This window comes from Schistocerca piceifrons, chromosome 11 (assembly GCF_021461385.2).
Source record: "Schistocerca piceifrons isolate TAMUIC-IGC-003096 chromosome 11, iqSchPice1.1, whole genome shotgun sequence".
Taxonomy (NCBI): Eukaryota; Metazoa; Arthropoda; class Insecta; order Orthoptera; family Acrididae; genus Schistocerca; species Schistocerca piceifrons.
Window position 1 is genome coordinate 24661434 of NC_060148.1, and position 17696 is coordinate 24679129.

Sequence of the window (17696 nt, forward strand, 5' to 3'; positions counted from 1 at the left end):
GACAATGTGCTTACTGACATTGCTCGGTTGTATTTGCTGATTTTCTTTTGTTATTCGTATCGCATTTTGTTTGCTTTGAGAATTGCAAAGTGATCAGTGTTGTACGGTGACATGCACAATAGCACTAAAGCCAAGTATCTTAAAAAATGTTTGAAATTACTAATAATTGTGGTAATAAACCATGCTATTGATGATTTGCTAACAATCACTGTTCTTAATCGAACTCATCTTAATTGACTAACTCAAACCGTCAGAAATTGAAATAAACATTTTGTAACTTCTTCGAGTGGAGAGAGGCAGCATTATCGTAATGTGACACACCCTCGTCGAGGAAGGTGGCTTTGAATCTGAAAAAGGACAGGGTTACTTATGTTGGGAAATGAATTTTCCTTTAAATAATTTTTCATTCTCACAGAACTTAGAATTATGTAAAAGATAGTCTACTCCATCCAAAAACAAATAAATATTCTTAAATTGTGCAATGTGGACAACATGGTCTTGTATAGTATGTATTTACAGAATGAGCAATACAAACCTCAGGACTTTATCTGTAAACCTCACCGTGAAACTCAGCACCACTCTTGCAGCACCCACTACTGGAGTTTGTTGAGCATATGTGTAATCTAAAAATGCACTTCTTTGCATCTTCTCTGTTTACTATCAATTTTAGGTGTAAGGATCACAGACAGATGAGCAGTATTCGGGTATTGGTGGAAGGAAGGTTTTGTAAGGCACTTCACTTCTGGGTGGCCCATACATCCTGAGGATTCATCCAGTGAATCTCATTCTGACATCTGCCTTACGTGCAGTTAGTTTTGTGTGGTCATTTCACTTGAAATTCCTCCATCCGCATTCTCTTAGGTATTTAATGGGTGTAATTGCTCTGTAATCATGCAGTCATACAATAATGGGTCTATCTGTCTGTTTAGATACAGTACATTACTTTATTTTTTGTTGAGGGTCAAACAGATGTACATCATCATCATGTTTTCAGCTAATAGACCTAGTTGTCTGTTATGACATCCTTGCATCTCGTGTAACAGACGTGGCAGGGAAACAGGCAGTTTTGAAACCTCTGCTAGTGATACAAATTTATTCGCAAAGATATAAAATAAATACAGCATGGATTCACAATGCTTGCAATTTAAAATGCCTATCACTTGAAAATGATATCACTCATGTGGCCACCATTTTCCTTCACAAACATTTCAAGTTGAGGAAGAACCAGTTACTTAATTTACCGTACAGACTAATGAACCTGGCAAAAGAAGATTGGGCATCAAGTTAATGAGAAGTCTGTCCAAAAACTTACAAGCAGAGGTGTGTGACAGCAGAGTCTCTGGTGGACAGTATTAAAGATAACCTAATAGATTAAATCTGTAAATAATGTTCTGTGTAGTCACTAATCAACTGTATTGAGGATTTTTCGGTAGAGAGGATGGAGCACATGGTTGTAGATATAGATTTGTCCACAGATATAGATGTAACTTGAGGTATGCCCCATCAAAATGTTTAAGGATCCTTACTATCCATATTGTGTATAAATGACCTTACAGACAAAATTAATAACCTCACACTTGTTGCAGGCAATGTAGTTATCTATCTGAAAAATAGGCGGAGACATATTCAGTCATATCTTGATAAGGTTTCAAATTGGAGCTAAGATTTGCATCTTGCTTTGAATGTTCAGAAATTTAAAACTGTGCAGTTCATAACTTGCAAAAACATAGTATACTGCAACTAAAATACCAGCAAGTCACGATTTCAGTCAGTAAACTTGTTCGAATACCTAGATGTAACAGTTTGTAGGCATATCAAATGGAACTCCACTTAAAATGGCGCAGTGATCAGCTTAAAAAGACTGCTGATGGACAAAGCTTCTGGATATTGTGTAACTGGTTGTGGACCCAGAGAACAATAAGGATCCTGAAATATGGGTAACCAGTAGCCCAGCCAATCTCATACTATATGGAGGGGTCAGCCCGTCGTGAGTACCACCTTCCGGTTTCTTCACCCAGTGCAGTCTCCAAGGTCGCCTCTCAGCATCTGTCGTCCTGCACCGGCCCATCTCATCTGTTCTGATTTGTGTACAGGTTGATTGGAGAAAGCGTCTCATATTTTTACAGGGGGCACTGCTAGTCAAAACAGCAAAAATTTTGCCATCAACATGACTGCAACACACACAGATCACATGAAACCCATGTCACACTTCTGTTACATGACATTCTGAAAGCTTTGGATCAAGGCAGGCAGGTAATGCAGTATCTCTTAATTTCTGAAAAGCATTTGACTCAGTACCACATCTATTTTTATTGTCAAAAGTACGATTATATAGGATATCAAGTGAAATTTGTGACTGGATTGAAGACTTTTGGTACATAGGATGCAGGTTATTATCTTGGTTGTAGAGTCATCGTCAGATGTAGAAATAACTTTGGGTATGCTCCAGGGTGGTGTGTGAGGACCGTTGCTGTTCATGTTGCATATTTGCAGTTCTCTATAATGGAGTGCTACATGAAAGATACTGAATAAACATCAGTCAGATCTTGATAAGATGTCAAAGTACTGCAAAGGTTGGCAACTTGCTTTAAAGATGATGGCTTTGAAGATGGCATAGTGGAATGCTGAAACTGGTTGTTGTCAAAATAAAAAAAAAATTTAAAAAAATCATCATCTTAGTTACACAGCTGTTGGAGTATTTCATTGATATTGACAATTGCTTAACCAGCTGATGTCCCCTGTCCATGAGGGACCAATAGAGACTTGCTTTAAATGTTCAAAAATGTAAAGTTATACACTTCGTATAGTGAAAAAAATGTAATATCCTACGACTATTATGTCAGTGAGTCACTATTGGAATCGGCCAACTCATACAAATACCTGGGTGTGACACTCTGTAGGAATATGAAATGAAATAATCACATAGGATCAGTCGTGGGTGAAACAGGAAGTAGATTTCGGTTTATTGGTAGAATACTGGGGAAGTGCAGTCAGTCTACAAAGGGGACTGCTTACAAATCACTCGTACAACCAGTTCTGGAATATTGCTGATGTGTGTGAAACCCTTACCAATAGGACTAAATGGGAATGTTGAATATATACGCAGAAGGGCAACACGAATGGTCACAGGTTTGTTTGACATGTGGGATAGAGTCACAGAGCTACTGAAGGAACTGAACTGGCAGACCCTTGAAGGTAGACGTAAAATACCCAAGAAAGTCTACTAACGAAGTTTCAAGAACTGGTTTTAAACAATGATCTTAGCAATGTGCTACAACCCCGTATGTATTGCTCACACAGGGCTTGTGGGGATAAGATTAGAACAATTACAGTCTGCACAGAGACATTAAAATTATATTTATTCCTGTGCTTCATACGTAAGTGGAACAGAAAGAAACCCTGATTACTGTTATTATGGAACATACCCTCTGCCATGCACTTTGCAGTGGTTTGCAGAGTATAGTTGTATATGTAGATTAATCGAGTTACACCCCAGGCTGTCGTACAACAGGCACCTGTACTTCCAACATTCCTTGTGGTTTCCATTTGTTGTCACACACCCTTCAGCTCTCCTCCTCACAGAGTCACAAATTTGTGTAGACACATGCTCAGATTTGGTGTTACACATGTGCACATTGTTGATGGCTGCAGAATACACCAATATCTTTAAAACTTTGAAGAAGAGCAACGTAGCTTGTACATCGCATAGATTTTGCTTGAAAAAGACGAGCAACGTATCTCCGCTGGCTGTTTCTCAGCTCTGTTAATATATTCCAAATTTTGTGTTGCATCTGTCGGGTGTATAAAGGTACCCTATGATGCCTGTACTATAATGAAAAAACATAGATGGCAGCACCTGTCACTTGTATTGACTGGTGAGGAATCCAGACATTGTGTATCACTTGCTTTGCAGCTTTTACGTTCATCGTGTTGCAACGCGCCGTGTCTCATGATATTACATGTATTGGAAAAATGCATCAATTGTAGTCTGCTAAAAGCTTTGTATTTATTTTCAAAATGATCTTATAGTACACTACTGGAAAATGGAAAAGGGCTAGCTAACAGTCCAGTTGTCCAAAAGCTGGTAGCAACATTAGGAATAACAGAAAAATCTGTATTTTGCATTGTAATAAAAACAATGCAGTGACCAGCTAATGGGCTGCTACCCTTTTGAGATGAAGTAAATAAAGTGGTGGAATAAAGCTTTTTTCACATTTTCATGATAACAATTGTAACTTCATTTGCCTATTAGTAGACATCATCTTGAATTCATTACTAAATTGAAGTGGCTTTGATACACAAAGGAGGCTTTCCCACAAGGTGGTTCACTTGTAAACAGACTCAATGGAAGATATTTTCCTATACTGAAGCTGGTTACAGAAATGTCACAGAGGCCCCAGAGAAGATGTTACGTTTGTGCAGAATGAATCGAGGCATGATCTGGAAAAGTGACAAGAAAATGTACCAGGTTCTATTGAGAAGTACGTGAGGTGGGACTTTGCTTTCCAAAATCCTTCAAAAGTTTTAATGCTAAGTAGTTTTCAATAAAAACTATATTTTCAAAAAGATTTATTTTTAGTACCACCAGTTTCTAATTCTGTCTGCAATAAGGAAAGAAAAGATGAAAAAAAATGTTTTGTTTTATTAAAACAACACATTATTTTTATTTCAGTATAAAAAATGATCACTGTGTAGGTCTTATGTTTCTTTGCAGTATCTCAGAGAAAAGATCTTCTTTCAAATGCAATAACCTGACATAATTTTTCCGCAGTAGAATCTACTAAACAAAATTCTAAAAAGGCTTTGAAAAAGCACAGTACGAGTTTGTTGAATGACGCCAGAGGTGCCCAGTCCTCAAAATGTTAAATGTCCGCACAGCTGGAAATTCAAAGGATTGAAGGCAGTTGAACCTCTACCAATCTGTTGCTTACCAAATGTCGACGATAGGTACTTTTGCACGTGGCATAGAATGTGCAGCGGTGCCCTGTAGTGCTTAAATCCTGTCCGTCATCTTTTGGTGAGAATGCTGTGGGTAGTTTATTATTGCAGTTTGGCGATAAAGGGCAGCTGTTAATATGTCTGGCAAAGTATGATAAATGAATCGTACAACAATGCCGAAGGTGTGAGTTTGACGTTAAACAAACTGTACTACTCAGTGTGCATGGGTGTACAGATGTGATACTGCTAGTTACATAAGCCCAGCCACCACGGCAAGGTCATATCATATTGGATGGTAAAAATCGGTTTTTAATTTTCCTGAGGCCAAAAACCTCATAAAAAGCATCACTCAGATCAGTTTTTAACCGTCCTGAGGCTAAAACTGCAATCAAAATCAAATCGCATTATTAATTTCCGTGTGACTTTAACAAAACATGCTGTCCACTGTTTTCTGTAACAAGTTGAAATCGAAAAACAGCATGTTCCATAACTGATCGAAGTGTTTCCAGGGTCACGTTCAGAATGTGTTGGGCAATGCGTGCCTTCAATGCAACTAAGTCTTCAATCAGAACATTGAACACAACATCTTTCAGATAGCTCCACAGCCAGAAGTCACACAGATTAAGATCAGGTGATTGGGATGGCCAGCCTGTAGGGAAATGATGGCTGATAATTCTAGCATTCCTGAAATGGCGCTTGAGCAGCAGCTTAACTGGATTTGCAATGTGCGGAGGTGAACCATCTTGCTTAAAATGATCCCATTCACACATCCATGCTGTTGGAGAGCTGGAATGACGTGGTTGTGCGAAAGACACTCGTAGCATTTACCAGTGACGGTACAGGTAACAGGACCGGAAACACATCTCTTCGAAATAATATGGCCCTATGATAAATGATGCCATAAACCCGCACCACACAGTGACCTTTTCAGGATGAAGTGGTACTGGTTGATTTGCCTATGGATTTTCTGTTGCCCATATTCGACAATTCTGTGTATTGACATATCCTGTTAGATGAAAGTGGGCTTCGTCTGCCCACAAAATCTTTCACGGCCAATCATCGTCTACCTCCATGCGAGCAAGAAATTCTAAAGCAAAGGTCTGTCTTGCTGACAGGTCAATAGGAAGCAACTTGTGCACATGGGTAATTTTTAATGGATCGCAAAGAAGGATGTTTTTTAGGATTTTACGCACCATGCTCACAGGTATGTCCAATGTTCAGGCAATTCTCCATGCACTACGCGTTTGCACATCACTACTTGTCTCCTCCTGCATTGCTGTGGCCACTGCTTCCACTGACGTCAGATTAATTCGTTTTCTCCATCTACCAGGTTTCACACCAAAAGAACCTGTCTTTTTGAATTTCCGAATAATTTTCTCCAGACCCATGGTAGTCATCGGACCAACGCCTTTCTTCAAATCCTTCAGTGTCTGGAACTTCTGCAGAACAAGGTGTGCACAGTCATCATTTGTGTAATACAGCTTTACAAGCAGAGCAAAATCCTGCATTGAGACAGTCATGGCGAACATTGCAGGCGCGAAAGGAGGAAAAGCCGTGTACCTGGTGTGTTTGTACCAACTTCAGTGGGTCGTGCGCATGACAGGTGTATTCATTTACATATTCTGATACATACAGTGCCATCTATTGATCAATTTTCACATTATTTCTTTTTTCTGCCATACATTTTCCCCCTTCTCCAATAATATTGTGTTGCAATTTGACGTCATTCTGACCAACGGTGTTATGTGTGCAGTGTTTTGAAAGTTTAACTTTAATTACAATCACCCTGTATTATACTTCTCTATGTGAGTGGTACCTTATCTGTAAATAAAATGAGAGTTTTGAAGTGTAGCTCTTCTAATGTAACATGAGGGTATTGTAGCCCGAGAACTCGTGCACGCTGCAAGTGGAATGGAAAGAGTGATTTCCCAGGCAAGTGTGACCCCACAAGACCACTGTTACAGTTCCCTGCACATTTCACATTTGTTTCGAGGTGTAAAATGCTCTTCCAATAACTTACATCGATAATGACATATCCACTATGTGGGTGTTCGTCATTTTTGAGTGAAGTTGAAATGCGTACCCACTTTGATGAGTTTAGAATTTTGCTACTTAGCTCATTCTTTTACTAATCTCATTCACTTTTCTCCAGGATATCAATTTTTCAATGAGTTTCATCAGTACAAAGAAATTGTACTACTTCATCTGGGAGACTCTATGTACAAGTTATAAAGATCATTTCACTTTAACTCGTGTGTCTTTTGAAACAACTCTTTAACAGTGAAGTATAACATGTCTCTTCATTACAATTCAGTTTCCAAGACTTTCTGCCTTTGTTTTACAACAATTAAAATATAATGTCTTCTCACACGCTAAGACACAACTTATCTTAAGACAACTAAAATGTCACTGTTCTGTCTCTTCCCACATTGCATGAGCAGGCCAGACAGAGATACCGTAATAATGTACATGTAGGCTGAAGAGTTTAGTCATTTGCAAAGATATTCAACAAAGGTGTTTAAATTGTTCTTACATAAATTGACACGTAAACATTACAAAAGGTAGCATCAACATGTATGCTGTTGACTTTACTAAAATGGGCATATTTGTATCTTTGTTAATGTAACTGCACAGATGTTAAATTTGTGTCTAGTGAAATGGTAGTTCACAAGCCATAAAGATTGTATAAAAATCAAAGTTTCTATTTTCTTTTTCTAATTTTTTTTATTTTTTTCACACACAAAGTTACTGGTACGCACCAGTATCAGAGATTTCATACTACATATTAGGCTCGATTACAAGACAGGTTTCAATCTTCTGTTCGTCACAGTATCCCCTCCTGCGTATCTGGTGTATGAATTGTGTTATGTCTGTCACGATCCTTAGTCCTCGTGGTATATCGTTCCATGATTGGGAGTTGCTGAAATAACTTGCAGAAAACTTTTTTCAGTAAGAATGTGATGCTGAGGATCTTGTGCTGCTACAGTTTAGCTGACGGTGTATTCACCAGGCGGGTATTACGTACACTGAACAAGATCCTTAGCATCACATTCTGGGTGAAAAAAAGTTTTCTGCAAGTTATTTCGGCAACTCCCAGACATGGAACAGTATGCTACGAGGACTAAGGATCATGACAGACGTCACACAGTTAATACACCAGATATGCGGGAGGGGATACTGTGACAAATAGAAGACTGAATCCTGTCATGTAATTGAGCCTAATACTTAGTATTAAATCTCTGATACTGGTGTGTATCAGTAACTTTGTGTATGTGGGGGGGGGGGGGGGGGAGGGATTAAAAATTTAAAATAAAAAAAAAACAAAAAAAAAACAAAACAAAACACTGTGCAGTTACATTAACAAAGATATAAATATGCCTATTTGAGTAAAGTCGACTGCATACATGTTTATGCAAACTTTTGTAATATTTTCGTGTCAATTTATTTAAGAACGATATAAACACTTTTGTTGAATATCTTTGCAAATGATTAAACTCTTTGGTCTACATGTACATTATTACGGTATCTCTGTTTAGCCTGCTTGCGTGATGTGGGAAGAGAGAGAGCAGCCACATTTTAGTTGTCTTAAGAAGTTGTGTCCTAGTGAAAGAAGACATTATATTTTAATTGTTGTAAAACAAAGGCAGAAAGTCTTGGAAATTGAATTGTAATGAAGAGATTTGTTATGCTTCATTGTTAAAGAGTGGTTTCAAAAGACACATGAGTTAAAGTGAGATGTTTTTTATAACTTGAACATAGAGTCCCCCAGAGGAAGATGTACAATTTCTTTGTACTGATGAAACTAATTGAAAAACTAATACCCCAGAGAAAAGGGAATGAGACCAGTAAAAGAATAAGCTAAGTAGAAAAAATTTTAATTCATCAAAAGATGACGAACATCCACATAGTGGATATCTCATTATTGATGTAAGTTATTGGAAGAGCATTTTACATCTCAAAACAAATGTGCATGGAACTGAAACTGCCAATGGCATTGACAATGGTCTTCTGGGATCACACTTGCATGAGCAATCACTCTCTCCATATCACTTGCAGCGTGCACGAGCTCTCGGGCTAAAATGCCGTCATGCCACCTTAGAAGATCTACACTTCAAAGCTCGTATTTTATTTACAGATAAGGTACCATGGACATTGCCGTTGGTGGGAAGGCTTGCGTGCCTCAGCGATACAGATAGCCGTACCGTAAGAGCAACCGCAATGGAGGGGTATCTGTTGAGAGGCCAGACAAACGTATGGTTCCTGAAGAGGGGCAGCAGCCTTTTCAGTAGTTGCAGGGGCAACAGTCTTGGTGATTGATCTGGCCTTGTAACACTAACCAAAACAGCCTTGCTGTGCTGGTACTGTGAACAGTTGAAAGCAAGGGGAAACTACAGCCGTAATTTTTCCCGAGGGCATGCAACTTTACTGTATGGTGAAATGATGATGGCATCCTTTTGGATAAAATATTCCGGAGGTAAAATAGTCCCCCATTCGGATCTCCGGGCGGAGACTAATCAAGAGGACTTCATTATCAGGAGAAAGAAAACTAGCATTCTACGGATTGAAGCGTGGAATGTCAGATCCCTTAATCGGGCAGGTAGGTTAGAAAATTTAAAAAGGGAAATGGATAGGTTAAAGTTAGTTATAGTGGGAATTAGTGAAGTTCGGTGGTGGGAGGAACAAGACTTTTGGTCAGGTGAATACAGGGTTATAAATACAAAATCAAATAGGGGTAATGCAGGAGTAGGTTTAATAATGAATAAAAAAATAGGAATGCGGGTAAGCTACTACAAACAGCATAGTGAACGCATTATTGTGCCCAAGATAGACACGAAGCCCATGCCTACTACAGTAGTACAAGTTTATATGCCAACTAGCTCTGCAGATGATGAAGAAATTGATGATATGTATGATGAAATAAAACAACTTATTCAGATAGTGAAGGGTGACAAAAGTTTAATAGTCATGGGTGACTGGAATTCGGTAGTAGGAAAAAGGAGAGAAGGAAACGTAGTAGGTGACTATGGATGGGGGGGGGGGGGGGGGGTAAGAAATGAAAGAGGAAGCCGCCTGGTAGAATTTTGCACAGAGCACAACTTAATCATAGCTAACACTTGGTTGAAGAATCATGAAAGAAGGTTGTATACATGGAAGAAGCCTGGAGATACTGACAGGTTTCAGATAGATTATATAATGGTAAGACAGAGATTTAGAAACCAGGTTTTAAATTGTAAGACATTTCCAGAGGCAGATGTGGACTCTGACCACAATCTGTTAGTTATGAACTGTAGATTAAAACTGAGGAAACTGCAAAAAGGTGGGAATTTAAGGAGATGGGACCTGGATAAACTGACTAAACCAGAGGTTGTACAGAGTTTCGGGAAGAGCATAGGAGAACAATTGACAGGAATGGGGGAAAGAAATACGGTAGTAGAAGAATGGGTAGCTCTGACGGATGAAGTAGTGAAGTCAGCAGAGGATCAAGTAGGTAAAAAGACGAGGGCTAGTAGAAATCCTTGGAACAGAAGAAATATTGAATTTAATTGATGAAACGAGAAAATATAAAAATGCAGTAAATGAATACAAACGTCTCAAAAATGATATCGACAGGAAGTGCAAAATGGCTAAGCAGGGATGGCTAGAGGACAAATGTAAGGATGTAGAGGCTGATCTCACTGGGGGTAAGATAGATGCTGCCTACAGGAAAATTAGAGACCTTTGGAGAAAAGAGAACCACTTGTATGAATATCAAGAGCTCAGATGGAAACCCAGTTCTAAACAAAGAAGGGAAAGCAGAAAGGTGGAAGGAGTATGTAGAGGGTCTATACAAGGGCGATGTTCTTGAGGACAATATTATGGAAATGGAAGAGAATTTAGATGAAGATGAAATGGGAGATACGATACTGCGTGAAGAGTTTGACAGAACACTGAAAGACCTGAGTCGAAACAAGGCCCCGTGAGTAGACAACATTCCATTGTAACTACTGACAGCCTTGGGAGAGCCTCTCCTGACAAAACTCTACCATCTGTTGAGCAAGATGTATGAGACAGGCGAAATACCCTCAGACTTCAAGAAGAATATAATAATTCCAATCCCAAAGAAAGCAGGTGTTGACAGATGTGAAAATTACCGAACTATCAATTTAATAAGTCACAGCTGCGAAATACTAACTCGTATTCTTTACAGATGAATGGAAAAACTGGTAGAAGCCGACCTCGGGGAAGATCAGTTTGGATTCTGTAGAAATGTTGGAACACGTGAGGCAATAATTACCCTTAGACTTATCTTAGAATAAAGATTAAGGAAAGGCATACCTACGTTTCTAACATTTGTAGACTTAGAGAAAGCTTTTGACAGTGTTGACTGGAATACTCTCTTTCAAATTCTGAAGGTGGCAGGAGTAAAATACAGGGAGCAAAAGGCAATTTACAATTTGTACAGAAACCAGATGGCAGTTATAAGAGTCGAGGGACATGAAAGGGAAGCTGTGGTTGGGAAGGAAGTGAGACAGGGTTGTAGCCTCTCCCCGATGTTATTCAATCTGTATATTGAGCAAGCAGTAAAGGAAACAGAAGAAAAATTTGGAGTAGGTATTAAAACCCATGGAGAAGAAGTGAAAACTTCGAGGTTCGCCGATGACATTGTAATTCTGTCAGAGACAGCAAAGGACCTGGAAGAGCAGCTGAACGGAATGGACAGTGTCTTGAAAGGAGGGTATAAGATGAACATCAACAAAAGCAAAACGAGGATAATGGAATGTAGTTGAATTAAGTCGGGCGATGCTGAGGGAATTAGATTAGGAAATGAGACACTTAAAGTAGTAAAGGAGTTTTGCTATTTGGGGAGCAAAATAACTGATGATGGTCGAAGTAGAGAGGATATAAAATGTAGACTGGCAATGGCAAGGACAGCGTTTCTGAAGAAGAGAAATTTGTTAACATCGAGTATAGATTTAAGTGTCAGGAAGTCGTTTCTGAAAGTATTTGTATGGAGAGTAGCCATGTGTGGAAGTGAAACATGGACGATAAATAGCTTGTACAAGAAGAGAATAGAAGCTTTCGAAATGTGGTGCTACAGAAGAATGCTGAAGATTAGATGGGTAGATCACATAACTAATGAGGAGGTATTGAATAGGATTGGGGAGAAGAGAAGTTTGTGGCACAACTTGACTAGAAGAAGGGATCGGTTGGTAGGACATGTTCTGAGGCATCAAGGGATCACCAATTTAGTATTGGAGGGCAGCGTGGAGGGTAAAAATTGTAGAGGGAGACCAAGAGATGAATACACTAAGCAGATTCAGAAGGATGTAGGTTGCAGTAGGTACTGGGAAATGAAGAAGCTTGCCCAGGATAGAGTAGCATGGAGAGCTGCATCAAACCAGTCTCAGGACTGAAGGCCACAACAACAACAAGGTACCATTCACATAGAGAAGTATAATACGGGGTGATTATAATTAAAGTTAAACTTTCGAAGCACTAGAAATAAGACCACTGGTCAGAATGACGTCAGATTGCAGTGGAATATTATCGGAGAAGGGGGAAAACGTATGGAAGAAGAAAAAAAATATTGTGAAAATTGATAATAGATGGCGCTGTACATGTCAGGATACGTAAATGAAAACACCTGTCATGCGCACGAGCTTTTGAAGTTGGTATACACACACCGGGTACACAGCTTGTCATCGTTTCATGGCTGTGATGTTCACCATGACTGTCTCAATGCAGGATTGTGCTCTGCTTCTAAAGCTGTATTGTTTTCCATCATTGCGTGGAACAGTAGGACTCCATATTACTATCTACGTTTTTCACTAACTGCAGCAACATTGGTCTTCTGCTCAGGCCTGCACAACTTGAAATGATGCATATGGAATGACTCTTGTTGGAGACAGTTGCAAATGCCAAGTCTGACAAGAATATCATAGTCGGAGGGCCAGAAACAGAGTTGAACCCAGCCAACATAGCTTACACCACTGATTGCTGACTGCTCACCACACAAGCAGTATGGCCTGTATCTCAACAAGTATTAGTTCATAGGTATAAGTTTATAGGACACTACTTTTTTTCCAATTTGTAGTCATTATTGTCTTCTCTCTCTCTCTCTCTCTCTCTCTCTCTCTCTCTCTCTCTCTCTCTCTCTGTGTGTGTGTGTGTGTGTGTGTGTGTGTGTGTGTGTCCGTTCCCTCCCAGTTATTTTTGATGTGTTTTGTGACCTCACAGGTTTCCTCAGCCTTCCTGAATAGCAGTGTACTTCTGGGTGGCTCAGCTGAATTCTGTCCATTTTATACCCAATATTTTGACGACTGACCCACTTGTCTTCTTCAGGTGCTGCGAATTGTGCCGCCTTGTGTAATTGCTGCCCGAGCTCCAACCACACTATGAACTGTATTTGGTCTCATGCCGCTATTCGTACCCGATTGTGAGTCGACTCTTGATGCCCACTGTGTCTTTTGACTTTCCCGAGTTTTTCAAACTGTGCGCTGTTAGGTTAAGTTCACATTCTTGCAGCTTTTCGTAGAAATGATAGATGATAGCCAGCAAGATCTCACTGAATTGAGTGTCTAGCCCCAAACCTTGTTAAAATTAAGGTATCCATACCCATTTATTAGTTTGTCTGACGTCTTTGTTTCAGTAGTCTCCTTAATTACATTGCCTCAGAAGCTTGGTGTTTGCACCACGATACTCGTCTGGTGATGAGTGTATTTGAGACAGTGCTTGGCAACCATCGATTTGTACAGTTGTTTTAGTCTGGTGTATCCGTGACGTTCCTCGAACCTCTCATCAACTGTTCTAATAGCTTGCACCGTGTAAGACATTTGTGTGGAATGCAGTACACACTTGGCTCTGAGACCTAGAGCGTCTTTAACATTACAAAGAAGACTTTTTATCTTTGTTGACGATAGTGAAAGACACTGAAATCCATATTTCTGTAGGAGTCCCCAGTCACTCCAGATACTGGGCCAGTGCGAGGTAGATAAGTGATTCTTAGTTCTCTTTTTCTGTGTGTCTCAACCTCTTTCTTTTGCAATCTTGATGTTGACTGCAAAGCCTGTTGAATGAGTCTGCATCCCTTAGGGAGACTGTTCGAGGGTGTGTAATACTTTCATAAGCCACTCCTTGTCTGCTAGTGTAAAGAACTTCATAGACCAGAGTCTTCAGCATCAATTTTGTCTGTGAGGAGTGGTGACAGCTTGAGGTGTAGAGATATAAAAAATTGTGTGCATGTTTACTATGTACACTGTGACCCAGGGATTTTGCCCAGTTTTGTCTTAACCAACAAATTAAGGATAGATAGCCAGCCTCTTTTTTCTAAGCTCTGTCATAAATTTTATATAAGAATGGATATAGTTAAGATATTCCAAACACTCTTAAAGGTTTTCCTTTCCATGCGGTCACATGACAAACATGTCATGCATGTAAGAACAGATTCATTGGTTTGAACTTTGCAGATTCTAGTGCCTTTGCTTCAAAATGTTCCATGTGTGGATTTGTGACTTCAGGCATAAGGGCTAACTGCTGCAACACCAACAGTATGTTAATAATAATTTGTGGCATAAAGGAAAGAAGTTGATGTCAGAATATGCCTAAAAAGTTATGTGAAACACTTGATTGCTTCCAAGGATTTACAAAGTGGGACTATTGTGAAGAGGGAAACTACGATGGGGCTGAGTTTCCAGAAGTACATCATTAATTCTATGAGTGTTACTAGCAATGTACGCTGTCTTGTCTTTTCTGTTCACTTGACCTACACTCCTTTTTCTGTTTAGATTTTAATGTGATTTTTCTGACAAGAATTGAGAAGAGGTGGTGATGTAACCTCGTTGTGACCTTGCTATCTATGACAGTCTTTACAGCTCAGCATACAAAAACTCAGTCATGTTGAGCATAAACTGTACCTTGTTCACTTACAAACATTTGTTTCTTTTAGATCCTCTTCGAGCCATGTGTGCCAGACACATCTCTAGTTTTTGGATGTGGGCTGTTCGAAGCACCAAAGGCATCTGCCAAAGTGATGAAAACTCCACACGAAACTTCGAACACAGAAGATATTTTACGCTATGGCATACAAGAGAAAGCTGTCCCTTCATGGATAAAGGCATACAAAGTGGAGACAAATACAGTTGTCGATCCCAGCAACTTTGAGCAGAGTGATCACCAGCGCATATCAGGTGACTTCAGTGAGAGGAGACCAGATTTCGAGGAGTTTGAAGAGCGAAGTGCTGAGAATTTTTCAGGAAGGACCAGTTCAGGGCCCGTTGGGGCAGGGAATATGTGTGTGGGACAGAAGACGGGGGACGGAACTCGTAAAGCCGATCGACTCGGGTATAAGAACTCGGTTGCAGTGCAGGAAATGAGAGAAAGAGGTGAGTCATTTGGAAAAAGTACCACCGATAATTTCCTCGATTCTGACACAGACCCGTTTGCAAAAAAATACCAATATGGTCTCAAAAGGAGCAAAGTGACAAATTCTCAGACTCGTGTTGAGATGTCGGATCGGCACTATGCTGAGCTGCAGGAAGGCACTGCTGCAGTGCCACATAAGCGTCTCGGGGATGTTGTGGACTGTACGGGACGTCCCACACAGGATTTGCCCGACATTATGGGCGTCCAGTGTGACAGTACCGTTTCGGCGACAGTCACTGCACCTGGAGGAGAGATACAGGGTGTGGAGGAGGAGCGTGGCAGCTTTCCACCGGGTCACTCGGACCGACAGGGAGGAGTCGCTCGCTACGTCGATTCGTCCGATCGGGTCGCACTCGGAGGGGCGGGGTACGTCGCCTCGGATGTAAGTGGCCTGCGGGTACCCCAGGCTTTCGGCTTTCAGAAGGAAAGAGAAAAATCTACAGGGCCACACAAAGGTTTTATTTCGTCAGACTGCAGCCTAAGTGACGGTTCTCCTCTCAGTTTGGGAAGACGCAGACGGAAGTGGAAAAACAGACTGGTGAAAGAAAGTGACCCGGGATCAGTTCCGTGCAAAAATCTTGGAATAAATGTGAGGGAGAGAGAACTCCTCACAGTCGGCAATTCTGAAACGCGCGACAGTCCCAGGCGTGCAAAGAGGGGGAGCTCCGCGGGATCGCCCCTCACGGACTTCGGAAACGCACGCACTGCGGAGGGGCTCGGAGGGTCGCGGGTCCCAGTGTTGGACCCTCTTATAAGGGCACTGTTCCACCTGCAGAACCGCCACACAGAGCTGCTGCTAAAGCTGGCGGCAGATGTGGGTGAGGTGGCTCACAAGCAGAGGAGGATGTTTGACGTCTTCCAGAAACTGCAGAGTGCCTTCTGTGACAGTGGCACCCGGACTGCCGCCGAGGTGCCTGTGGGGAGTGGCGGGGTCCAGAGGAGGCACTGCGACAAGTGCACCCAGACGAGCTGTGACGGTGGCGACCGGGTACCAGTGGCTGTGACGGATGCCTGGACGCAGTCGGGCAGTACGGGAGACACGGAAGGTAGCAGTTACAGGGCAGGTCATCTGGAAAGTGGGGTCGTGGCTGTGACTGAGACTGAGAGCGGAGGCTCGCACAAGACACGTGAAGGTCTCGGTGGAGCAGTGTGTGCTGTGAGTGAAGGGACAGGACATCTGGCCGAGAGTGGAACCTGCATCGGTGATAGGTATGTTTTCCTGTTGTCACTGGGTATCGCATGAGTTTTAAATGTATTCATCTTTGCATTTTGTGGTAGAGATCCCATACACACTTTGTCATTTGTTGTGAAGTCTCCATTCAGTTGAATACATACACCATTTTGCTCATTGTCAGTCAAGACTTCATTTGCTTTAATGTTTGGAGCACACTCTCACTGAAGCGGTGGTTTAAAATACAATGTTTCCTGGATAGAAATGTGTTTTATTTTGTCTAATTTATGTAATAATTCTTGTGCTATTTTAATTTAAAGATTTAATTTGTTATTTAACAATGTAACAAAGAACACTACTTTAATTTCACACCAATAAAGCAGGTCCTGTGTAATTAGTGTTTTAAAAAGTGTTTGAATTACTGGGAGGTACAAGGAAATATGTTTTGATTAATCATGTTATTAATCAAAATTATGCCAGCATAAAACTATGTGAAATAAGCCCATTTAAATGATTTTTGAAGCAGTGGTGTACAGTCCAATTTGACGATACACAGAAGTGTGAAATTTAAGATAATGGAATGCAGTCAAATTAAATGAGACATTGCCGAGGCAATTAGATTGTGAAATGACACAGTAAAAGTAGTCAGTGACTTTTGCTATGTGGCCAGTAGAATGACTGATGACGGCCAGTGTAGAGAGGATATTAAATGCAGACACAGATACTCTGAAATAGTTAAATTTGCTAACATGGAATATAAATTTTCATCAGAAAGTTTGTTCTGCAGGTGTCTGTCTGCAGTGTAGGCTCCTACAGAAGTTTGACACCGACAGTAAGCACATCAGACTAGGGAGAACAAAACCTTCTGAAGCGTGGTGCTGACGATAATATGGGTAGATCAGACGACGAATGAAGATGTGCCAAAGGGAATTAGTGAGAAAAGAAATTTATGGCAGAAGTTGACTAAAGGAACGGATAAATTAATAGGACACATCCTCGGGCATCTAGGAATCATCAGTTTGGTAATGGATCGAGTACGAGGATAAAGTAGCGAGTGACCAACGTTTGAATACAGTAGCAGATTCAAGTGGATTAGGTTACTTTAGCTGTGCATGTCTCTTGATATTTATTAGAGAGTCACATGTACAGTAAAAGTTATGTACTGTGCTGGGTGATTGATCGATTT

The 17696-nt window shown here is 40.6% G+C and overlaps 1 protein-coding gene across 2 annotated transcripts in view; it reads left to right on the plus strand.

Moving 5' to 3' along the window:
- LOC124720086 overlaps positions 1-17696 on the plus strand; it is a 105913-nt gene that overhangs the window by 12087 nt on the left and 76130 nt on the right. For both annotated transcript variants that reach the window (XM_047245365.1, XM_047245366.1), the window contains exon 3: positions 14864-16548. In XM_047245365.1, the coding sequence (XP_047101321.1) occupies positions 14864-16548 (1685 nt within the window). The remainder of the gene's footprint in view (positions 1-14863; positions 16549-17696) is intronic.